General features: G+C 38.8%; 1 protein-coding gene across 6 annotated transcripts in view; it reads right to left on the reverse strand.

Annotated features, from left to right (window-relative positions):
* NCKAP5 (NCK associated protein 5) overlaps positions 1-19,693 on the reverse strand; it is a 377,581-nt gene that overhangs the window by 18,228 nt on the left and 339,660 nt on the right. For 5 of the 6 annotated variants that reach the window (XM_085067072.1, XM_085067071.1, XM_085067073.1 and 2 more), the window contains 4 exons: positions 12,886-13,200; positions 10,563-10,699; positions 9,007-9,136; positions 6,252-6,439 (listed from right to left, as the gene is read on the reverse strand). In XM_085067072.1, coding sequence (XP_084923198.1) covers positions 6,252-6,439; positions 9,007-9,136; positions 10,563-10,699; positions 12,886-13,200 — 770 coding nt within the window. Of the gene's footprint in view, positions 1-6,251; positions 6,440-9,006; positions 9,137-10,562; positions 10,700-12,885; positions 13,201-19,693 lie in introns of those variants that run through there. The other variant, XM_085067075.1, reaches the window with a different exon arrangement.

The raw sequence follows: 19,693 nt of genomic DNA on the forward strand, positions 1-19,693 counted from the left end.
TCCTCCTTGCTGAGCCACTCTCCATTGCATAATTTTTTACTAAAACTCTCAGCAGCATAAGAAACCTCAGCAGTTTCACCTGGAAGGCACAGGGAGAGAAATGAGTCTCTGTATAACTGCAGCTTTTTACTGTTGCCAAGCCAGTTCCTCAGGCTGGCTGTAAGGATGTTCTTCCACACCACACAACATTTCTCTTAAGTGCTGCGTGTCAAGTGAGACTTTGGTCCCAGAAGACTGCCTAGCTAGGCTTCAAATTGCTTGTTTTTCTGTCTCTTCATTTTATTTTTTGGGGGCAACTTTGATGGCAAGGTATTAGAAACAATAAAGAGCTCATTGGGAATATAAGGCTTGGAAGCAGATCTAGGAAAGTGAACTTGTCCTATGGAGGGGAAAAAACATGCAGATACAAGTGATTTGTTGATGTCTGCAGATGTCTTAGCCTATTTCTAATTTAACTTGAACTGAATCAGACTTTAGGCTAGAAAGAATATGTTTAATTCGGTATTATTCCCATGGGTGATATGGTCAAATCTGTTTTCTTATCAGACCATGCTCCTGTGGTTTTTGTCACTTATGTTGTCAAATACTCCTAAATAATTCCCCTGCAAATAGGTCTTGCATCAACTTGGGCAACTTCTCAGTCCTTGCTTTGCTGGCACAAGTATTGCCTCACTCACCTGAGGATCAAACCCCTCTGATCACACAGAAAGGAAATCTGGCAGCCCTGAGCCTGCCAGTGGGACAATTCTATTGAGGCAATTTTGGCAAATGGAAATGTATAGATCCAAGGTCCCCATGAGGCCAAGCTCAGGGATCACATGGTGGTGCTGAGTTTTGATGTCACCAAATGTTTACCTTACTAGATCACCTTCCTAAACATACACAATGATTTGCTATATTTACTCCTTATGTGAAAGAAAAGCAATAACCTTAAAACACCAGAGATGGGTCAATGAGCCTGCAGACTTATTCCCCATCCATGGATTGCACAGTGGCAGTTTCTTCCTCAATATCTTAGGTTCATCAGGGCTAGGAAAGCAAATAAAGCTGATTCTCTCCCCTCCTCATCATATTTCTCTCAAGCCTGGCAAGAAAAATAGCAAAGAGGAGGTGAGGTTTCTGTGCTTGATATGCAGTAAACTAAATTATGCAATTAGTACACAGAAACCTGCTATCAACTAATTTCTGCATTTGATCCAGCCCATTAGATGCTTTCTCTTTTTGACAAGGAACCTCTTCTACCTTCCATTACTTTCTAGCATAATAATTTGTAAGAGCTGCTTCAAACTCTGTATTTGCAGTGACACACACATTGTACAAAACAAGGTGAGACTGAGGTCATCAGGAGCATTTGCTGCTTTTCTCAGGTTGTAACATGACATAGGTGTTGCTGTCACCAATTTACAGACAGCAAAACAGATCCTGCTGGCCCAGCTGAAGCTACTCTTATTATTATGAAAGTAAAAGGGAAGTAATTTTTTAGTGATCACTGGAGTGTGCACTGAGATGTGGTTTCACTCCCTGAAATACAGAGGGTAGCTACAAAAGCTGATTTTTACTGGTTCCCTGCAGAGAAAAGTTTGGAGCAAAGTTCATATTTTTAGCTTTGATTTGAAAGTTTGGTATTCAGGATAAGGCAGCTGCTGGTCAGGGGAAAGGAAGCAAGTAGTTCCACAGGGCAATACCTCCTTTCCACTTTAAAGTCTTAGGATACAGCTCTTCCCAAGTGCTAATTGGACCAAAATCATTATCTTAGGATTTTCCACATGTGATAAGCAGAATCCCTCCCTAAGCACACCTGATAATGTGAAAAAAATTAATTCACTGTGAAAGCAGAGTGTACATGGTCTCCTCAGAATTACTTCAGATATTTAAACACGGAGAGTCTTTTTAAAGAGAGACTTAATTCAAGAGCTGAAGAGCTTCTCTCCTTCAGAGAGAGCAAGGCACCTTCAGAAAGTGTCTCAGAGAACCCAAACCAGGCACACAAACTTTTCTGGCACATTCTCCAAGACCTGCCCAAAGAGGTGAACAGTGCAAAGCACCCAGTGTGCTGCCAGTTCATACCCTAGCTCTAGTCTCACAGATCTCTGCAGGCAATGAGACCCAAGAAGCAGCAGCTCATGCCTGTATTTTCCCCCTCACTCTCGTTCAGTGCAGCCTGCAGAGGTGTCTGGGCTGCCCTAAGTGATGCTGTAATTCAGCTAGGCTGGAACACCCTCTGTAGCATCAGCTTAATGCTGGGAGATCCTCGAGGATGGCAAGTGTTGTGCAATTACCAGACTTAGTCTTGTTTCTAGTCCTTTCATGGATATTCTCCCGTGCTAATAGGAGGTTTGTGAGCACAACAAGTCCATCATATAGCATTAACTCCCAATCAGCTTACTCAGCTGTAAAATCCTTCAGTTTATCTGTGAATGCCGCCAGGTCAGTCCTGTTTGTAAGTGCAGCCTAAACAGCAGCAACATCTCTAATTTTTCCTTTGCCTGTATTTGCCAGCACTCTCTAATGTCTACTCGAATTTCCAGACACGGTGATTTGAGCATTTGATCTCCTCTGTGAATCATCTGTACCACACATATGAGCTCTGCCATAACTCCACACTGCACAGAGAAGACTCTTTGGTTAAATGAATGCTCCAGTTCAAGTGCCCACGCAGTTAGCAAGGTAACTCAGAAATGTCAGATTTCTTATGTATCACATCATGTCTGGGGGAAAACTAGAGTAATTAGAAACTTTTGATAGCTTCCAACCCCTTCCATAAGGGGTCTTTCCTTTAAAGTGCTCAAGTCATGTTTTGAAACACAAGCAAGCCTTGATGGTGACTTGAGTCATACATGGGGACAGCAGAGAGCAAGAAGGGCTGTATTACAGAATAGAAGTATGTGATGGCTGGTTAAGGACAGAGAGAAGTAAACATATTTTTAATAATTCTCTGCGAAAATAAGGATGATTAAGTAATAAAATCTTTGACCAACTCAGTTACTTCTCCAAATGGTTCCTGTTTGATTATAAAATATGCTAATAAACCATGGGCCTGTGGAAGGGAAACTTATCCTGTTTTCGGAATTCTTTTAAGAAAAAAGTCACTTGAGCTTTCAAAGTCTAAGCAGTGAATTAACTGATAAAAAGTGTAATAATTTTCTCCTTGCCTGAATGTGGGAGCAATCATGATATTAGCTAAGTGTTTAGGGCACTCCCTTGCCTGCTGCAAGGAACAGGAACAGCTGTTTAATGCAGGGCTCAGTGAAGTTTCACTGACAAGGTGTCTCCCATGGGCTGACTGCAGTGGACTTTGGATCAGGTGCTGCAAACATTGTATTAAATCAGAGGAGTTGCCATTCAAATGAAGATAATTCATTTCATACACATAGAAATTACTGTTTCTTGTTTTGAGAATTCTACATGAGGAAAATACACCATGGTTGTTAATTTAAGTGAAAGTTTCCTGCTAACAATTCAATGCATTTTATTCCTTTCTTTGAAATCCTGATTTGCTTTTTTTGTCCGAAATCCTGCTGTGTGCCAAAGCATGACATAATTTCAGAATGTGTTTTTCAGATCAAAATAAAAGTAATGTAAAATTGGTCTTAATGCTAAGAGAATTTAACCAGGATGCTGTTTAAGGCTGTAGCAATAAGTATTTTTCCTTTCAATGTCTAAAAGCCCTTTTTGATTCCTCAAACTGTCCCTCCAGTGTCCCTTTATCACAGTAATTGCCCGTCAGTGGTTTCTCTTCTGAAGCTCCTGTATAGCACTTTTTTTGCTGCTGAAACTTGCTGTGTGTAAACTTTGGAGGTGATGCTGGTGAAAGCGTTGGTTGAGAAGGAGACAAATCAAATGCCAAGTCTGGGCTAACAGAGCTTCCTGAGTGCCTCATTAGAGCCCCCAGGCTGAACCAGCACCGTCCTGGAGCTGTACAGCCCAATTTAATTGGGCTCAGACACTGTCACAGCACACTTGCTCTTCGACAAGCACTGTAAACTCATTCTGCCCATCATGACGCTTTTTTGACACACATCTCTTGTTTGGTTTTTTTAAAGGCTTGACAAACACCACTTGGGAATTGAATGCAAAGCCTGTACGATTTCCTTTTTCAAAATGCCAAATATTCTGCACGAAAGATGCGTTATTCTCCTCTCAAAATTTGTCTTTTTTTCTCTTTTTATAGATTTGTTGGCCTCTCTGGTGTCCCCCTCTTTTCGTGTGTAATGTTCCAGATCACACAGCTCTAATTTAAACAGACTGTGGATATTCTTAGGTTGTACAAACTACAGCTCAGAAAAATTTGCTGTGCTGGTTCCAACAAGGAGTTCAGGGCAGCCTGCTTTTCATGGTTACTTCCTCTCATTTGTCATTCTGAAAAGTTTAATCCTAATAGGCAAATCTCTAGTGCTTTATTGAGCTTTTGCTGTTCAGGGAGAGGCAAGGCTGTTTGGAGAGCTATTTCAGATCCTTGAAAAGTAAGCTCAAGAGCTCCCCAGCATAATGCATGAAAAATGCTGGTGCTGGCTGAGCTACACCTGATGCCTTTTAGTTTATTGATGGAGTTCTACAGGATGCTAAGGGCAATTCAGTGGGCTTTGGTTAGGTTTTGAGGCTGATTGGGCACATTGCAGAGATGTCATATTCAAGGAATACATGAACAGAATTAATTAAAAGTAGATGCAACTCTGAGTTACTTTTCTATAGTGGAAGCAAATCTAATTGCTCTGTTAATAGCAAAAGACCTTGGGCTTCAGACAGCAGAACTGTTTTTTATGGTTTTTTTAATATATATATCTCTATATACACACACACATATATAATTCATCTCCTATGCATAATTAAGCTATGAATTTCTGGATGTTCAAGATGGGAAATTAAGTGGATGCTCAAATTATTTTCCTGCATTTACCCTTTTCAACACCCTTCTGCTGCCTTTTTTTCCTTTTTTTTCTTCCCAGCTATGAAGCCAGATTATTTAAAATTGTTCTTTCTAATGTGACCCAAACACACTAAAACTGAATCATATTCCAGGTACTAATAAAATTTGGTTGATTGGGAAATGAGGCACATACATTTCAGGATTTTTCTTTTGAAGTTTGTGGTCAATTTAATATTCAGTTAAGCAGGACTTTCATGCCAGCAGAAATGGAATAAACAGGGGCCACTGCCATTTTGTTCTTCATATTCCTTCTGCATTTTTGGTCCAGATTCCTGGAAGCTCTAAGACTCTAACTTTGGTTAATCATCTCTGAAGTTTCAAGGCACAGTCATTTTCTGAAAGGGAAAACTGGGGCCTGGGAAGAGATAAAAATTCTTTTTCATCTACGCACTACACCAGTAAGTGACAAACCAGCAGCTCATTCCTTATTTTCTGCTACCACCTTTCTTTATAGTGCAACACACCCCAAATGTGCTGAGTGCTACACACAGAAACCAAAGAGTTTGTGTCTAAAAAGAAGAGCTGGTGAAACAGACTGAACACAGAGGCAAAATGATTACACTGGATCATGACTGGGTGTCTCTATTTTCAAACAAATTGGCTTGTTAGATCAAAGGAGGGAGGGAAAGAAGTGAGATGATGAGAGGAGAAGGCATGAGAACAGAGGAGGAAAACAGCAGGTTGAAAAGTTCCTCTTCAGGGTTGCTGAGACTGTGTGATGTCAGGTTCAATACTGTTAGAGACAGAAAAGCAAGTGGATTCACATGAAGTAAGAGGAGAAGACAAATTTGTTTCAGTTTAGCATCAAGGTCAACCCATCAGATCAGAACTGCTCTTCATCAAAATAATGTATAAAACCACCATATCTGGAATTCCAGAGCTAACACAAAGATTTCAAAAGAGACCAGAAGATAAGTGACTTCCACAGCATAAATTCATTTGCATTTTTAGGAATACTTCTTCGGAGTTCTAAGTCATTTAGTACATATTGTTCTGCATAAACTATCTAATGATATAGAAGGAGCAGCCTTAAAAGATAAATTCTGTGTTTACTTGCTAGCTTTAAATTTCAACTCCTCACTAATGGTGGAGTGCAAGCGTTAGCCTGTCTCTACTTGTCAATTTTGGAAATCTAATTCTATGACAGGTGAGCATTCAAATGTAACATTCTGTTCTATAAATATTCAGATCTTTTCTGCAGGTCATGTTGTTTTTAAATCTGCCTGGTTTTAGTAATCAATCAACACACTGAGGGGAAAAAAAAGGGCAAGTAAAAATAATAATGAACAAAATGAGAAGTAATATAAAAATTACAGTAACTCACACTTGGGCTCTCCTTGCCCTTGCTGTCTTTACTGGAAGCTCCACTCAGCTGCTCAATTAAACTGTAATGTGTTAATTGTTCAGGTCCATCCTCTCCAAAATGGCCATAGAGACTGTGTTGGTATAAATCCAAAATCGACATTGGGCTCCCCAAAAACGACCTTCTCTGATTTTGTTTTTCCTGCACAGCTGCACGAGATGTAACAAATAATATCATTATGGCAGTCTACATAGATTTAAATGCAATTTTACAATTTTTAAATGTATTTCTGATGTTTTTTAAGGTATCTGAAATTCAGTGCAATAGAAACATTAATTCTAATTCTCCAATGCATATACAGGAGATGTTTGAGATGGAGGAGATGGTATCAGAGAGACAGACTTAATTTGCTTTCTTTTCAAATTAAAGACAAGATGGTTAATTTGGGGGATCTTCCTACTTACTTAATTATTTGCAGTAGGTTTTTGTTCTTCTCTTTTAATAGACTTACATGGCAGATGTGCTAAGTTCCTTTAGCATATATTTCAGTTTGACTGTACTTGATAGTTCTTTCCTTTCCACTATATTTTTAGTTAATGAATATAACAGCATAAAAACTACACTAGTAAAAAGGTTCTATAATCTTCTTATAGATCCTGCTGTAGCACAACAACATTAGGAATAAGGCCTCAGCTTCCAAAGTCCAAGGCTGGAAAAACTCATTCAGAAGAGCAAAACAGAAATAAAAAAAATAATTCTGCAGCTTTATGAAAACAACACACAGGAGACAGATGTTTATCTGAACAGTAAGCTTCTTTCCTCATGCTTCTTGTTACACAAACTTCAACTCTGTCTCATAACCTACAGCCCTAGGAGAGCATCTGCCTCCAATGCCTCCAACAGATAGAATCCAGATCAGGACAAAACCCAATTTGTGAGAGTGAAATCCAAACATTTTCATGGTTGGAAGAGAAGGATCTGGGATATTTGGCATATTCCCCATTACTCTACTGACCTTCTCTGTAACATTGGGCACTGCACTGGGAATCTCATGCTAAGCCTCTATGAAGGTCTTATCCTTGACTTTTAATAGCCTTTGCATTGGGCACTCAGTCTTGCTGTTCCCTGCTCATAAATGGAAAATGAAAATCACTCCAACATTATAATTGTGCAACCAGTGAGTTTGGGGACTCAGCTAATAAATGTAATTATCTATTCAAATAAAACCATTCTCTGAGGGTTGGTTGGCTGGAGCCCCTGCCTCAGCCTCGTGTGGATGTTTTGAGGTCATATCACTTGTGTGCATAAAGACCCTGAGAGCTTTGAACACAGAATGGGATCAAGTATGGTTATTAATACGATGTGAGAACTGCATTTCGAGAGCACAGAACAGAAATCCTGGCTGTGAGGAATGACCACAGCAGAAATACTTATGCAATAATGTGTCATAATCTTCTATTTGTCTCAATCACAATTGTGTATTTTATTATCTTACTGGCTCAAAAGTGAGTCATATACACAAAATTAATGAAACTCTAAGTAAAATGGTCACCTCAAGTCATGATTAGATATCATTAACCTTGGAATCTGCTGCCATTTAAAGCAACTAGTAATGCAATAAAATCCTTTTTTTTTGCAAATTCTGATCAATACAGGGAAAAAAGCTTGTTTACCTCTCTAAAAAATCACATTGCATTAAAATATGATTTGCAAAAAGCAAAATCTGTAAAAAGAAGTGCTTATGGGCTGACTAAAACGACTTGCAATATTTTATACAGCTTAAACCCACAAAGCTGCAGCAGTAATGTAAATTAATGGTCCTAGCTTCCTATTCTGCTCTCTCCCATGGAACCACAAGCAATGGATTAGCTCTGAAAAGGCCAAATGTTAGAGCCCAGCTCCCAGCAGACACTGAAGAGTACAGAATGCAGCCACCCCTGGTGATTTCCATGCCATTGTCAGCGTGCTGATGGTGCTGCAGGTGCAGATCTCTGCCAGGGCAGGCTTGGGGCTGCACAGGGGATCAGCTCTCAGGTTTTTCAGTGCTGCCAAGACCTTGCAGTGGCCTTTGCACCCCAGAATTTCCCACCTGCAGAGGATCCATGGGCTGCAAGGCAAGGACAGAGCTGCCCTCCCCTCACATCTGCACTGGAAGGTGGCTGGAAGCACAGCAGGCTGGTGGGCAAGACAAGCCAGCAATTTCTCGGGTTATTAAACACACAGAAAACTATTATCTCAAGAACTTCACTTAATGTATTTTTATCTGCTGGAATTCAGTAAATTCCAAATTGCCATCAGTTCTCACTAGAAGCTTTGGTACTTGAAAGCTGCAATTTATACACAGAGGACAATGAGAGAGACTTCACTGGGGCACCATAACCAACATCACCTTGATACAGAGGCTGGGAAGCTGTGGCCTTGATCAATGCATAATTTCAACTGGCTTTGCAATTAAAAAGAAAAAAAAGAAAACTGTATTTATAGTCACCTTTCGATATTGCAATAATGGAATTATTTTTTACATGCACTGCAGAGATTTATGCATAAAAACCTACAAGTTAAGCCCCTAATGGCAAAAACTGTGGAAGAGGGGAAAAAGCATATACACATAATAAAAAAGCAAAAGGTAATAAAAAGCTAATGGAAAATTAGACTGAAGAAAGATTTGGGGTTAGAAAGTGAAAACTAGGCAGAAAGTTCAATGAAGGACACCATCTGCTGCTGAGTCAGAGTGGAGATGAGGGACATACATCTTTATGTACAAATTTTCAATTACCTTGTCTGTTGTTCTTTGTTAACTCCACCAGAGTCTCCTCTGGAGTTCTGAAATAACTGGATTCGTACTCTGGCTCTGGCTCACTGTCAGTGCTGCTGGCTGAGTATGTGCACACCCTCAGAGCTGTGTCCTGCACAAAAAAAGGATGGCAGTAAGTCAGACAGTGCAAATATACCAAAATAATGCTGAAGATAGCATTAGGAGTAGCACATTTTATACTCATCATGCACTATAAATAGGTGTTTCAACTGGAAGAGTCAGCATCACCAATCTAAGTAATTAAAGTATTACTTAGACTGGTAATATACTGGCTATATTCATTATTATTACTAAGTATTCAAGTAAGTAATCATCAGTCTGACATGGAGGAAATAACACATTCTTGTCCTGCTAGGTCCTCTGAGACAGTCTGGCAGAAACAATCCTGACTTTTTTTTTTCCCACTGTAACATTTTCAATTCTACCAACGTTTCAGATAATTTTATCCTTCAAGTTCAATTTTAGAACTTCTCAAGTATGTTTAGGACAGTCTGTTTGTAACATGCAAAATTATCACACCACAAATGGTTTCCTGCAAGCAATTCTAGAGACTGTTAGAAAAGCCAGTAGACAATACACATGCTCTCTATACCAGTAAATCCTAATTTTTTCCCAAACTCATGTCCCTTGTCCTGGTATTTACATGACAGCACTGGAGAGCCCTTAGCTCCCAGCTGATTCCTTTGCCAGTTCTTTTCAGGAAACAACAGTATTTTCTTCTGGGAATAAAGAGGAATGCTGACAGCTCTGGACAGCTTCTCATCATGGAAGGCCTGGAGGCTCAAACCATTCAGGAGCAGCAGCTCAGTACAAAAACCCCACAAAACAGGCAGGGGGAAGCTAAGCCTGATCCTGCATGGACAAATACCACCTACTCTCCCTACCCCAGCTGCCTATCAGTGGCTCAAAAGAGGATTTAATTCTGTTTCTCTAAGAGGGACAATAATTTCCCCATCTTGCCATCCAGGCTGCTGTTTTCAACTGATGTAGAAGGACATCCATTTGTTAGGAATCACACACTTGTGGAGAGGGAACCAGAGCTGAGGATATCTGCAAGAGCCAGGGATTGCAAGCCAGCTGTAGTCCCAAAACCCCACAGAAACATGTTAGAAGAATATTTTCCCATTCACAATACTTTCATAGCACATCTGCTCAGACCCTCATAACACACAGCCATAGAGACAAGGAAACCCAGGGCTGGGGAAAAAACCCATCTGAATCTCATGAAAAGCAAACAAAAAACTTTCTAGAAGAGAAGAACATGGCAAAAGGTCTCAATTCCTTTTCTAAAAGTGCCTTTGAGGATTGTAATTAAAACATGATTATAACCAGGGGGACAAAGTAGGTGCTGCTTACTGATAAATAATGAGACAGCAAGTGAAGGGTAAGAAAGAAAATGTAGCTGTTAGATTGTTAGTTACTCTTTCCACCATATTAAAAACACTGGCCATTTCTGACACCTCTACACTGACCACAAGACCCATCTCATTTAAGAGATGCCATTTCTTAACTTATACCTTTGTTTTAGTAGTTTTCTTGGGCGTCCACTCTGGAAGAACTTTTCTATTTTCTACAGTCTCTTCGGTGTGTTCTAATGAGGCAGAGGTCACAGAACTTGCTTCTTGTTCACTTTGCTTTGCAAGGTTAATTATTCCTGAATTAAGGGAGACATTATTTTAATTCTAGGTCTCATCAGCATCTCCATGATAGTGTGTCAATTATAATTCAGGAAAAACTGGGGGCAAGTCGTGATACTTTCATTATGTCAAATAACATTTTCCTAGTCAAAGGAACAAGTTACTAACTTACTGGAATAGTTCTAACTAAAGTGTCAGAATTTCATCCAAATCCTTTTCCAGTTAACAAGAGAAGAGGAAGGCATGAATTTAAATCCCTTCATTAGTTATAAAATATATACCCTTTCAACAAAGGAACAACATTCAATAACTACTTCTAGGCATTGTAGGATCCTCTCTGCTATTTTATGTTCTCAGAAAACAATCTTTTAACATAATTATAATTGGAAGTACCTTTCTAGCACAAAGCCAGCTTTTTATTTGCTATATTTGCACTATGCAAAATCGGAACATCAAAGAAGATATATGGTGCATATGAAATAAAGTGATAATTGTAATTTGGATGAGAAAGTGAGGGAGAGAAGAATTGAATGAAAATAGTCTAGTAAAGAATGAGTTGACCCCATCATCTGATGTATACTACTTTTTTGTAACATCTCTTCATGACAATTTAATTAAGATACAAACCTTACAAGGTTGGTGCAGTGAATATTAGCATTAAGATCAGAACAATCTTACTGCTACTGACTTCTTATGAAGCAATTCAGTGCTTGCAGTTTGTGTTCAATTTGTTATAATGACAGTGTTTAATCACAGGCTCTACTCTGTAACACACTGCTGAATTGAGGTCACACATGTGGCCATTCAAGCATGCAGCACATAATCTATAACTAAGATTTCTCTTCTGAATTCTTCTTAGCCGTACCATTAATTAACAGTACATTTATTAAAAAAATACTAAGTATTGAAATATCTTTTATTTAGCTTTTATTTGAAAAAAGCAGGGAAGTCTGCAATAAAGCATACAATGTGTGTTTGCAGTCTATTACCATTACAATGCTGCACTGGGAATATTGCTAAATCAACTAAGTCCTAAGATGTTTAATTAAAAACCTTCTATTATGCATCCTATGAACATATAAGAGAGACTTCTTTCCTCCTAGGCTCAATATATGTCAGCTCATTAGCAGAACATATATCTGATGGCCTTAAACTAAGCTCTTATTTGATATTTAACCTTGCATGCTAATTACACAGATTCTCTCTTTTATATATAGATAGAGTGATACAGATTTATGCAAGTTAAATATTCACAACTTTTACAGGAGAAACAACTACACTGACAAAGTGCTAATCACCATAACCCCAATGAATAAGTGACATTGCATTTGGTCAAGATAAAACAATGTCCTTCTCAGTTAAACTAATCACTTTAACTGTGTTTTGTGCTGTTATCTGTCATGCTGACTGTGAAAATTTTCCTGCTGCAAAATGCTATATGATTTCTAATGCTATTAACATATATATTAATAACTCAAAAGCCTTCAAACATTTTATAAATAGTCAATGTTTATGTCTATATAACATGCACAGACTTCAATGGAACTAGTTACTAATACAAAGTTATTTGCTGGAGCTTTGATGGATTGCCAGTCCTTTCATACCTTTGTCAGCTTTTGTTTTATACCTTAAACACACAAGTAGCTTGTAAGTGAAAGTCAGGTATTTTATGTTCATATATAGAAATGTGTTTGTATGATGTAGTAAAGTAGTGAGAGCCTTGTTTGAGGTCAAGGCCGTATATTCAGTGGGACAGAATTTATGCATCGAGGCCAAATGGGTCTTTAGTTCAAATCCAGTATCAAAAGCAAGCCTTTATGAAAATATCTCTTCTATGTCACAACACGGCTGTGCTTTGTACTTTGTACTTTGTGCAGTCTGATCCTGAATATTGCTGAACATCTGTACTCTTTTTCAAGTCAACTTCCAAGGCTGGCATATGTTTTTTTCTTCAAGAACTGTTCCTTGAGAAAAGGCTTTAAATACTAAACTCATTTTTCTCTCTGAGATAAGCATTATGTGTAACAAAATTTCCACATAGCTCAGGTCACAAACTTGTTAACCTTATGCATTCATAAAAAGAGTATTTTCTGCTCCGCATTTAACATTTCTGTTATCAATTGCTATTATTACAGGATTTCTGCTAATCAAAACAGACGCCAAGGCAGAAATAATGTGATTTTCAGTGCAATTGACATTTTACCTGAGGAAGCTGGTTTGGGAAGGCGACTCTGAAAAGGTCGTATCCCTTTGGCAGCCATGGCCGGATCAGATGTTGAGTGACTAATTACGCTTTCCACAGACTCCTGGCTCTTAGCTGCTGAAGGCACTTCTCGCTCAAGAGTTTTGGCTTTTACTGAAGGAGCTGACAGAGGAACTTGCTCAGATGCTGCAAAGACTCCTGTTTCCAAGGTGGCTTCTTGCTTAGAAATGTGTCGCCCCGTCGATCGGTTCCCCGAGTCAGGGAGGGGGAAAGTTCCAATCCCACTGTCCAGCGTCCTCATCTGGCAGCAGGACTCTAAGGCACAGGAAATCAGTGTGATGGGGTGAAGATAAAGGCATTGAAAGTCAGTGAAAGGACCTAGGGGGCAAAAAGGGCCTCTTAAAGGGAAGGTTTCAAGGCAAGGGAAACATTTTGCTGTTCCCTGTCACTGGTGTGTTTTCAACACTTTATCTAACTGAATACAAGGAAATAACCCTGTTGGGGTGCAGGGAAATGAAACAACAGGTGCCAAAACATTGACATTGGCCTGCTTCAGAGTAACACTGGGATAATGGAGAAGTGGGACAGCTCCTGGAATGTGGTTACAGATGGAATTTTAAAATCATTTAGTTGAAGGCCCACAGAATGTCTGGAGAGTACTAGTGTGAGGGATTGAGTAGTGTAATATATTTCTTCCAACATAAACCCACACTACACAAAAGTCTGGCCTCTCTGTATCTCTGTTTTGCTAACTGTTTCTCATACAAGAAGGTGTCACCCAAAATGCATCATGTGTTCTTACACAAAATTAAGATTTACAGGATTTCTTAGAGATATCCATCTCTCAGACCATCCTTGGATAGCAACAGCCATGCCTTTATTCACCTTGTTAAGCTCTGCTTCTGCACATCCCACTTTGGGTAAGTGTACACAATGCCAGGCAGAGATACCTTCAGTACTTTTGTTTTTTGGAAGCAGTATGGTCCCACACATAGATAGTGCACATTGCTATTGGAGCGACCAGGATTCACAGGCACCCCCTGCACTCCCATCCTCTATCAGTTTCCAGAGATTTCCTTTTGTTTCTACAAGGGGCAAACAATGCTGAAGCACTGTGATGGGAAGGTCCTTCTGAGAGCTATAAACACCAAGGAGAGAACCTCAGCGCTAATGCTTGGAAAATGAGCATAATTTAGGTTAAATGTCTGGAAACATCCCTTGACAGCAAGATCTTAAGTCTGTGGCAGACACTCCCTAAGGAAGCAGAGGAATTTCCTTTGCTTTGAACAATTTAAGGCTACACTAGATTAAAGATATACTGCAGTGAACAATGGTACTCCAGCAGGAGATGCAGAATATGGCCTAATATATCTTCTCCATCTCTATTTTCTGTGTTTCTGAGTATTGATTTTTTTTATGATATGTCCATTTGTTATTTAAGTCTGTTGTAGTTAGCAGTCCTCTGTCAAGTAATTTTCATTATTTTTTTCCTCTGCAGTGTTTCTAATACTCTCAGAAATTCGGAAAGATTTCTCCCCTACGGGTTTTGCCTCTTTGTTTTTGAACCAAGAACATTACCATGGTCCTTCTTGTTAAATATCTTCATCTCAATGGGCCTTTCTTGATAACAAGTAAGAAACTACTTACAGACAGATTAAATATGTATTTCTATTTCATGGTTTTTGTGAAAAGAGAAGCAGCCTATATTTATGTGGTTCTCATTACCTTATCCTCATCACTCAGGATCAAAGAAGGACTGAAAGTCCTGCTGAGCACCTGCACCTTCCAGGGCCTGGCTGAACTGCAGCAGCAAATGCTCTAAGCATGTCGTTTAAAAGGGCAGCAAGTGACTCTGATTTCCCTCACACAATTACTGCATAACAATAATTTCCATCCATAGGTAAAAGGAGGTGAGGTGTGGAAGCCATGTCTAGCTAGAACCTACATTTTCCATCACATTTCTGAGCTAATGTGTCATAATGATTTTAGAAGTTGCTGGAGGTTTTCAAGGAAACGGGAAAAAAACAAAAAAGAGAATTGTACTTGGTTCTGCTCTGACAAAAGGAGGTATCCCATCTACTGAATCCTCTTACTTTGGCTATACTTCCTCTAACTTTTTTTGTTGTTGTTTTTGAATAGCAAAATACCTAGATAGAAGTGGGAGCGCAGAAAAGCCAGTTAAAATGCCAAGTGTCTGCCCTTGCCATTTTCTGTAGATTTCAAGCTGAAACAGCATGTTAGATCATAGACAGGCAATGCTTCAACTCCAGCCTGCTGGTGAGAGAGTTAGCAAATAAAGCGAAATATGGAATAAGGAGGGACTTCTGTTAGTTGCCTCCTGACCAAAAGACATCTGTGCAGTGCTGGTTGTGTTGGAGAGGCAGAGCTCTTCAGCAGAGACATAAACTGAAAACATCACATAAAACCCAGAAGTCTGAAGAGTCTCCCCTCTCTGTCTGCAAGGTCAATGTGAGACCTGACTTTGTAACCATTTCCACAGGGACTCTGAAGGACCTTGTGGTGGTGTTTCCTTTCTGACCATTCTCTAAGAAACTAAAAAGTCATTCCCTCCTAGTTATTACAGGGAAATAAAGTGGGATCAAAATGTATATCAAACAGCAAAGCTACAGCTTTTGCTAAGGGAGAACTTGGAGATGGAAGCTTTTATCTTCTGAGGGAATGTTTCTTAAAATGACATATGGATTTCTCTGGCCCACAGTTACCTTGTGTACATCTAGGAATGAACTATGAAAGCAATGGCAGAGAATCAAAAGAAATGAATACTGAGGGCCAGACTTCCAAGAAAATACGGTCTCCTGATGTTTCCAAAATAATGGGGACAGTGATAGAGGAGCACACCAGCAGCACCAGATTTAATTAAAAGGGAAAATAGTTTTAATCGATTATAGACTTCCTTCATCTAGACTTTATCCGCAAGAAAGGAAGTACACCAGGTGGAAAACAGATTTTTAAAACAGCTCACAAATTTTTAGTTCTGAAAACCACAAAATGGTCTGGTTTTCAAAGTGCTCAATGCTCGCAGTTCCCACTGTGACACTTAAAAACAGATTTTTGGAGAATTCTGTGACTCAGCTATGTTGAGCAATCCTCAAAAACCTAGTCCTAAATCCAGAGTACACCACAAAATTCTTTGTGGATGTTAATTTTTCATTACTGAAAGTAACTAATTCCCCCCTAAAGCTATATAATACAAATTAAAAAAAGTATCTTTCAGAACAATTTGTATTACTGAATGAATGAATACGCATTATCTTGCATTGGTTTTAAATTTTTATGAAGCAACTGCAAAATAAAGAATACGTTATACAACCCAGTGACAGCTTTCAAACAACTTCCTGGCCCATCTGATTTCATCAGCTGCACTGACACTTCAAATTACTGTTATCAGCCAGAGCTGCACAAGACTACATAATGAAAATATGTAAAAGTTAAATCTCTGATGCTGTGACAGTACCACTCAGTAGATGAAAAATGACTCTGTGAAACATTAAAGTCTGAAAAGAGTTATACACGAGCTTAATTACATTTGCTTGAGAATTCTTCCTGGTATACCAGCCAAATTCCTTGCCTGTTTCTGGTTTTGTTTTTTTTTTTTTTTCCCTCCTCTTTCTTTACCAGGGGAGAAAGAAGCTCACAGAATAGTATTAGTTTTACAGTGGACACAGATAGACTCACCATCAGCCATTTCTCTGAATAATCAGACTAGAACCAGCCTGAAAAACTGAAATAGCCCTTTCATCATGAAGATTTGTGTCTGGACCAAAAAAAAAAAAAAAAAGTCCCTAGAAGTCTTACTGTAGAGGAACAATTCCAAACTGAAAAGAGAAACGAGGAAGAATTTACAGATATTTCCTGGAGGTCAAGAAACTCCTGACTGCATTGGAATCTTTGGATGACAGGGTGTTGTAAGAGCTCAGAGGAAAATTTGACAAACGCCTTTAATGTTGAGAAGCTTCTTAACCACTGGACAAAAGGAATTAACACTGCACAGAGAGTTTTCTGAACATTTTCTGAACTACTTGATAATTTTCAAATGTATTATTTTCACGTGCAAGTTGGTCATGCAGTTCATGGCCTAAATCAGCTGGCCAATGCTTTGCAATGTTGCACCATCACTGGTGCTTTACCAACTTTTTCTGTGATCAGTAGATCACCAAGGTCTCTCCAACATGGAGCCAGCACCCAAATTAAATGCAATAAAAAGGATCTGTGAAAACTCCTCACCACTCTGAGGGTCTGGGCAAGAGGAGAATAAAAAAGGGACATAAACTCAGCCTGGCAGATATCAGCCATCAGATCGTCACTGAGGAAAATAACTATAGCAGCTCATTCTGTAGGGTTTTTTTCACATTTTCCTCTGAAACGCAAAAATTAAAAAGTTAGAAGTAAACATATCCCACTGATAAGAACTGACAACTTAGAATTCATTGAAGTATTTCAGGGCATTCTCCTGAGCATAGATAATTTAAAAATGCATCTTAAATATCAGCAACAAATCATTAAACCTAATTATTCTTCAACTTTTTTTTTTTCATTTCTTCTGAAAGACTTGACACAAACCAATCAGAAACACATCACTTCTAGCTCAGAAACCATCCTTGGTACAAATCATTGGAGACTGGAGGAGAATACCCAGGGAAGCTGAGTGCTGACCCTGCTTTTGTGTTCCTTCACAAGAGCTGCTCTGGGTCACTGTGAGGGCGAGAGGAGCTCTCACTCCGAGCTGGTACCATGCTGCTTTATGCTGTTACTCAGCACCCTTCTCTGCTCCTCTTTTTATACAATGCCTGTGAAAGGAAAATCAATTTGGGGGGAAAAATAAAAGAAAGCATAGAACAGCTACTGTGAAGGGAATTGCTTCCAGCACAGCACAAGGAATGTGAGTCCAGCTGAGGTTAAGTCCTACACTGATGGTTGAAAAATAGGGTATTACTCCAAATAAGCAGTGGAGCAAAATCTGTCCCACTTGTAGATTAGGGACTTAGTCTTTCTAACCTATGTTGAGTCCTAGCATATACTGAAGAGGTTTCATGAATTTCATAAAGCAGAAGACATAAGGTGGTGATGTAGCTTTTAAACACAGCTTCTGATTACACTTTTCTTCAATAATGTGAAAAGATGCTTTTGCTAAGGGGGATATAATGCCACATGTTATTGCAAACAAAACTTTAACTGAATAACTGGAGAGTGTTTCGTAATGTTTCTTCAGGTAAAGTAAAGATTCACATTCTAATGAAGTCTTTTTATGTTGAATCCTAAATGAATTTCACAGATGCTTAGTCTATTCACAAATCACATTCAAGTCTTTCTTTACATAGGGACTGTTACACTGCTAAGAACTCTTTAAAATAACTCATGGTTATTTTGACCAACCTTTTAAAACAATCTGTGAGTTTTCCTATGATTCTTAAATCACCCAAAAAAATCCTTACAGAAACCAGAAGCTCCCAAGTTTTGCCCAGAGAGCTACAATAAGGCATCAACCAGCAGGTGTATTAAACAGGTATATGTGCACACACAGTATCACCCAACATGGTCAGGCAATTCACCCACTTTGAATTAAGCACAACAAGAGGAGACATTTCTGGATGGTGGCACACAGGGAAGGACTTACAGGTCCAGAGAGGAAGTAATTATAAATTAATAAATATAAAATAAATAAATATAAAAATAAATAAATATAAAATAAATAAATATTAAATATTAAATATTAAATAATAACTATAAATTCCATGTTGTAACTGGAATTTTGCCTCTCTACTCACTTGTGGCATGAGTGAGAGAAGGCAGCTGTCCCTTAGTGCTGCTTGGGGGGATTGAGACTTCAGAAGCAGCTCAATAACCTCAGCCATTCCCCACCATGATGTCACTAATGAAGCTCACTGAGGGATACCAGATGCAGTCACTGCACACAGACCCTATTTCTACTTTGAATGACAAATAAAAAGTTTCTGTTTGTGGGTGGCAAAGTTACAAAAGTGTTTATGTTACTTAACCTTGATGGCCAATCTATCTTGACATTAAAAATAAACAGCAACAGAGTGGACGAAGGTGTTTTATGTCAAAAAGATCGCTTCAGGGTTTCTAGGTTTAATACTAGTAGCACAGAGACATATTTTCTTTCTAAGAAGCATCCCACCTCATGAAAAATGTGGAATCCTCCCCTGTGCTCACCACTACAGCTGGTTTGAGATATTCCTCACATAAATTTTCAAGTTCTGGCCTACAAAACTGTACATGATTGACAGAAATTTCAGCTGAAATCTTTAAGTAACCACCAGAATTCTCCACAGAAAGCAGGCATTTTCAGGAAAAAAATATCAGTCAAAAATAGCTCTGTATCAAGAACAGTTTCTCTGGGAAATTTCCAGCAAGCTGTTTTCAGAAGTACAGACTCAAGCTTTGACAAGTTTTGAGAGGTACATAACACTGAACTCCTCTCCAAGGAGTACCCAGGACATCAAAAATGAAAGGACATAGTTCCCATCAGTAACAGAATACGAAAATTCTAACAAATTACCTTTCTTTGCATTAGAAAGTTCAAGAGTTTCCACTAAGCTGGCATGGGGAACCAGATAACATAACATAACATAAGCATTTCTTCTGAAACACAAAGGGAGTGTAGCTTTTCCTAGCATTTTGAAACATGCCAAATTAAAAATTAATAGATTTTCTTTTTTTTTTTTTCTTTTCAGAATAATGTTTCAAATGTAAATAGGTCCTTGCAAAATTCTTTCAAAAGTTAATAAACATCTTTAAGTTACATGTGGCATTGGCAGGAAGAACT

This window comes from Lichenostomus cassidix, chromosome 7, assembly GCF_008360975.1.
Source record: "Lichenostomus cassidix isolate B80296 chromosome 7, HeHo_3.0, whole genome shotgun sequence".
NCBI classification, from domain to species: Eukaryota; Metazoa; Chordata; class Aves; order Passeriformes; family Meliphagidae; genus Lichenostomus; species Lichenostomus cassidix.